This window comes from Centropristis striata, chromosome 1 (genome assembly GCF_030273125.1).
Source record: "Centropristis striata isolate RG_2023a ecotype Rhode Island chromosome 1, C.striata_1.0, whole genome shotgun sequence".
In the NCBI taxonomy this organism is placed as follows: Eukaryota; Metazoa; Chordata; class Actinopteri; order Perciformes; family Serranidae; genus Centropristis; species Centropristis striata.
Window position 1 is genome coordinate 41003441 of NC_081517.1, and position 6000 is coordinate 41009440.

At 40.5% G+C, this 6000-nt stretch overlaps 2 protein-coding genes across 2 annotated transcripts in view; one reads left to right on the plus strand and one right to left on the minus strand.

Moving 5' to 3' along the window:
• gatb (glutamyl-tRNA(Gln) amidotransferase, subunit B) overlaps nucleotides 1-4977 on the minus strand; it is a 29143-nt gene extending 24166 nt beyond the window's left edge. Inside the window, exons 1-3 of the mRNA XM_059342448.1 lie at nucleotides 4741-4977; nucleotides 2634-2787; nucleotides 2424-2537 (exon numbers count right to left, since the gene is read on the minus strand). Of these exons, the coding sequence (XP_059198431.1) occupies nucleotides 2424-2537; nucleotides 2634-2787; nucleotides 4741-4892 (420 nt within the window). The 5' untranslated portion in view covers nucleotides 4893-4977. The remainder of the gene's footprint in view (nucleotides 1-2423; nucleotides 2538-2633; nucleotides 2788-4740) is intronic.
• Nucleotides 4978-4988: 11 nt separating this feature from the next.
• Nucleotides 4989-6000, plus strand: part of dctpp1 (dCTP pyrophosphatase 1) — a 1298-nt gene continuing 286 nt past the window's right edge. Inside the window, exon 1 of the mRNA XM_059342459.1 lies at nucleotides 4989-6000. This exon is cut by the window's right edge and continues 286 nt beyond it. Within this exon, the coding sequence (XP_059198442.1) occupies nucleotides 5141-5686 (546 nt within the window). The 5' untranslated portion in view covers nucleotides 4989-5140 and the 3' untranslated portion in view covers nucleotides 5687-6000.

Sequence of the window (6000 nt, forward strand, 5' to 3'; positions counted from 1 at the left end):
CCCGTGGCTATTCCATGGATATTTTTTCCTATTGGTTTGTTCCAAGTCACGTGACTTTCAAGGTCCCGGCGGTCAGAACAAAAAACATGGCGGACAGTTCTCTCATTTCTAGTGAAAAAGTCAATATTTTGACTTAGTTTCTGCATAAAAATGGATTTTGATCACATTTCTAGCGAGAAATATAAGTTTTATTTTCTAAATATTCACTCATTGAATGTACATAATCACTTTGTATGTTGGAATAGCCACGGGATATGACTGTCATTAACTTGCATTGTAGCGAAATCCGTGTCAGTTTCACGGAAATTTGAGTGATTCCGTGGCTATTCCACGGATTTTGAGTTAAGCAAATCCGTGGCTATTTCACGGATTCCTGTGAGATCATGTTGACACAAAACCTTTATGGACCAAAAAAACAGCAGTTGCTGTTGCAGGACGGAGAGATACAAAAGATCCTTCTCTCCTACAGCCATCAGGCTGTCTTATTCTTCAAGAGCTAACAGACTAACTGAATTTCCCCTTGGGGATAAATAAAGTCATTTTTTAATTTGAAAACTACAATAAGCAGAATTTAAAGCTCAACTAAAGTGTTTATTTGGCACTCGGGGCCTGCAAAAACAAATATATTTTTAAGTTGATTTGGTGAATGTTGAAAGCAAGCAGTGAACATTTTATTCAATTAGCAATAACTTTTAGCATTAATTAAGAGTTGTGTTTCTGGCCACTGGGCAAATATAAGTCCATTATTTAATCTCTTCTAGCTCTGTTTTTGGCGTCCACCACCTCCTGAGGGAAATATCTTGCTCTTTAGCTGCTAAATGATGCACTCTGTCCACTGTTCCAGCTAGTCGCTAACTGTGCTTGTTGTTTGGTGCTGAGCGGGTAGTGAACAGTAGATTATAGCTTTTTCACTGATTCACAGCAGCCGATTGGCGCGGTTGTAAACAACTCTATGAGAGCAGTGAGAGTGAATCAGAATTGTAAATTTGTGGGCTGGACAGCCTGAAACTCACTATAAAGCTCAATGAAGCTGCAGGGACCCAACATGTTGTCATTGTAAAATTGGTTTAACATTGCTATTGGATACATTGTTATTCTAAAAATATAAAAAATTATAGTCGCTTTAAAGCTGCAAAATACCACCCGACTGCAGTTCCTCTCAGCTCAACGGGGGATTTTAGCATCGTTCACCTCATTGTTTTGGTGTTTAGTCTGCATTCCTAGTTGTTTACTTTTGTTTACCGTCTTGGTTCATTCTCACTGCTCTCATCACCATCACTCCCAATCACAGCAGGCAGCTACTTTCAGTAAGAAAATCTCTGAAACACAGCATGGTAATTTCCCAGCACCAAACATCAGAAAAACAAAGTTAACGACAAGCTGGTTAACAAAGTGCAGCGTGTAGCAGCTAAAGAGCCAGATATTTCCCTCAAGAGCTGGTGGAGATACAAAAAAAAAAAGATTCAAATATAAAAAAGGATAAGGAGGATTAGAGTTACATTCATCAGAGCGACAGAGACAAGACTGCAACGTAATACTAATTGTGCTTCGTGTCTGCTGGATGTGTAAAAAAAACTGCTACATGATCACTATATCAAATGTATGTAAATAATGTATCACTGTTGTTTTTACAGTTTGTTTTGCTTCCCTTTAAGTTGATATTGAATAAATAAATAAATCAGTGAATTAATGCCTTTAAAAGGACTCAATGGTAACTATATGGAGAAGTTTCAATGAGAACCCACCATTAGAAAACATCAGTGCCTACACTAATAAAATGGCTTGTATCTAAATGAGGTTCATTATGGGCAACTACTGAAGAATAGAGTTATCTTAAGTTCACAAATATTTTCATTTAATTGTCATTTTTCGTAATTAGTTCAGACAGTTTATAATCAAATTTACAAAACCTAGAATTGTCCAGTTAAACAAAACTACCAACAGATTTTACATCTCCAATAATGATCCAAATTATGGGAGTAAAATAAAGCCATCCCCCAAATTGTCAGCACAGGCACAGGGAGGGAAATGACCTGTGGATAATGTAAAAATAGAAGTGTGCTGAAGGAAATGAGCTAGCAGGAGAAAAAACAGTGGTAATTTTCTTTAACAGCTTTCGTTGCCATTCGTCTGTACGTGTGGCCAATAGTATCTTTGCTGCTTCAGCAAGACTTGCTCACTATTTCAATTAGAGCTCATGGACGGGAGAGTTCAGTGGGGAAGCTGTGATGGAAAGTTGGAGGCAGATGAGGACTGCTTATATGAGAGCAAAAGCAACGATGCAGCATGATGTGCAGGACTATAGTGTCTTTACCCTGCTGTTTGTCAGATAAAGTACCCCCACTAATGTCTGTGCTCCCACCTATTCAGACCTAAATGTTGCAGAGAATGCTACAATTGAGGACAGAGAGTGGAAAACTCACAGGGAGGTCAGCGTAGAAGTAGTGTTTCCTGTCAAACAGTGATTTCCTGTTTATGGTGCAATTGAGAGCCAGTCCTGTCATTACTGCCGCCTCGACACATCGTTTGTTCAGAACCTGAGGACACACAGAGATGTTACCTCGTGACCTGACAAGAAGGCCATCACGGAACAACAGGTTTTCTTTGCGGAAAGTGAATTAAACAATACTTACGGGTAATGTGCCCGGTAAGGATGCATCAAAGTGCGACACCAGGGAGTTTGGAGGAGCAGAGAAGCGAACCGATGAGCCGGAGAACAGCTTGGTGTTGGAGTTAATCTGGGCATGGACCTCCAAACCCACCACTCCAACCAGCTGCTGGGGAGCACTGAGAGAGAGAACAAAATCAGCCAAAAAAGAAGCTCTATACACTCCCCGATGAATGTTTGAATACACTTAAAAAAGAAGCCTTAAAGGAAGTCTTAAATCACCACCACACACTAAGCAGCCTATGAGTTTGTAATGTTTTAAAACTAAAAAAGTGACAAAAATACAGTACAGGCCAAAAGTTTGGACACACCTTCTCATTCAATGCGTTTCCTTTATTTTCATGACTATTGACATTGTAGATTCATCAAAACTATTAATGAACACATGTGGAATTATGTACTTAACAAAAAAGTGTGAAATAACTGAAAACATGTCTTATATTCTAGTAAGCAAAGGGTGGCTACTTTGAGGAATCTAAAATACAAGACATGTTTTCAGTTATTTCACACTTTTTTTTTGTTAAGTACATAATTCCATATGTGTTCATTAATAGTTTTGATGAATCTACAATGTAAATAGTCATGAAAATAAAGAAACGCATTGAATGAGAAGGTGAGTGTCCAAACTTTTGGCCTGTACTGTAAGTATGTTAAAAAAAGTCAGCATGCATCCTAAAAATGTTTTAGTCTGCTTTTAATGTACACTTTTGTCCCACAATGCTATAACAGTGCTATGTAAAGACTCGCAATTGGTGATTATATAACTCCAGCAAAATCAAATCTTTAAGAAGACGTTTTGTTTCTTTGTGAAGTCTATGTGACGTGTCAGTTTACTTAACATCCAATGCAACAGTTGCATCCTTCCCATTAGTTTACATGTATAATGTATAATAATAAATATAATTGTATTTGTTGAATTACCAGTAAACATACCAAATGGTGACATCACACTCACCAGCCACTTTATTATGCACACCTGCTCAACTGCTCATTAATGAAAATATCTATCAGCCAATCACATGGCAGCATCTCAATGCATTTAGGCAGATAGGTAGATATGGACAATAAATCCTGCTGAAGTTTGAACGGAGCAGCCAAATGAGGAAGAAAGATGATTAAAGTGTCTTTGGACATGGCATGGTTGTTGGTGTCGGACATGCTGGTCTGAGCATTTCAGAAATTGCTGATCTGCTGGGTTTTTCATGCACAACCATCTCTAGGGTTTACAGAGAATGGTCTGAAAAAGAGAAAATATCCCGTGAGCAGCAGTTCTCTGGGCCAAAATGCCTTCTTGATGCCAGAGGTCAGAGATGAATTGCCAGACTGGTTGGAGATGATAGAAAGGCAACAGTGACTCAAATAACCACTTGTTAAAACCAATGTATGCAGAAGACTGAACACACAACATGTCCAACCTTAAAGCAGATGGGCTACAGCAGCAGAAGACCACACCGCCACTTTATTAGGTACACCTTGCTGGCTAAAAAAGTGGCCAGTTGGTGTATATTGTTATCCCCCATCCCTAACAGAACACTTTAAACACTAAAAGCATGTAGTTTGAAAGACAGGAAGGGAGGGTATAACAAAAAGATGCTCCTGAGTTGCATTATGGGAAGTGTAGGATCCACTGCTTTTGGAATTTGATCCATATAAGGGAGTAATTAATTGTTCCAATTTCTTCCCTTTTCAAAAAACATATCTGGCTCTTGCAAGTGTCACGTCTGGAAAATAAATACAAGACTAAATCACTATATAATTTGATGCGGATAACTGACTTTAACCGGCGCTATAAATCAGTTCGTAGCAACTATAAGTAACCATAGCAACATAACTTCTGCTTCACCCTAGTTACGAGTTAGTTTGCTCAGCCGGTGATATCAAAGAAAGAAAAACGAGTCACAATTTGATCACAGCTTTCATTTTTTTCGGTAAAATAAGCGAGTGGTCACAGTTTTAATCGGAGGAATGATGATATGGATACCAGCTGCTTTACTACTGCTCTCATACAGGTTAGTAGTGGCAGGTCAGGGGCATAATAACACCAAATATTCCTTCTGATCAGCCTCACTTACCTTTTCACTCTCGGCTGCGGTTGACTGTCACATCGTCTGCTCGATGTGCTTATCCGTCTTATAACACACGGAGCCTTTGGATACAATATTAATATCTGTTTATTCATATTATGTACAAGCAACTCCCTTACTGCAACACAGGAGGCAGCCATGTTGTAATGTTCCAGTGAAAACGGGAGTTGTAGTTTCTTAAAATGACATTTTATATGAGTGTGTACGCAGATAATTTTCTGTTAAGACTACAAATCCCAGTCTTGGTAAGATTCCGGTTTGTCGACAGGAGTTACGTCACTTCCGTTTCGACAACTGGCGGGACTTCTTCACATGGTGGCTGCCGAGTAGGTTATTTACAGACCTTAAAACTTGTTTTAAGTGGCACTGCGTTTAAAATTCATACAACATGATGGCTTCAAACGGAAAGAACGCCTGTGGAGTAAATGGTGACGTGCCATCGGCGTCTTTAAATGGCACTAAAGAAGCTTTTGCAAACAAATCACACTCTGCCGGGGTAAACGGAGTAGCAAAGGAGGAGACGTCCAAGCTGCAGAACGGAGGGACCGGAGCAGAGAGGTTCACCTTCAGCCCCGAGCCCACCCTGGAGGACATTAGGCGGATGCAGGCGGAGTTCACAGACGAACGGGACTGGAATCAGTTCCACCAGCCCCGCAACCTGCTCCTGGCCATGGTGGGTGAGGTAGGCGAGGTGTCGGAGCTGTTCCAGTGGAAGGGTGAGGTGGCCGAGGGCCTGCCGAGCTGGACCGAGTCCGAGCGGGAGCAACTGGCACAGGAGCTGAGCGACGTCATGATCTACCTGGTGGAGCTCGCCGAAAAGTGTCACGTCGATCTTCCTCAAGCAGTGCTGCGTAAAATGGCCCTAAACCGACTGAAATACCCCGCCAGCAAGGTGCATGGATCGGCCAAAAAGTACACGGAGTACAAGGACTAAGTTTGGGTGAAAAGACAAAGGCTGTAAATGCTGGTGCTCACCTCACGGACAACATGCTGCATGGCATACTACTGAACACTTTATCCCCTGGTTCATATAGCTTCCTCTGGGTTGACTTGTTACATAAGAGGGCTCTTAATTTATGTGTATTTTCTCAGGTGCATTTGTAAGCCTACATTTGAAAGTCCCCTTACGTAGGCAAGGCAATTGGGAAATACAGCATGCTGGTTTTATTTTGTTTAAATTTTGTTTTTACTCTTTTAATCATCGATGTGCAGGATGGAGTTTGAGGCAATGTATACTCTTCACAGAAA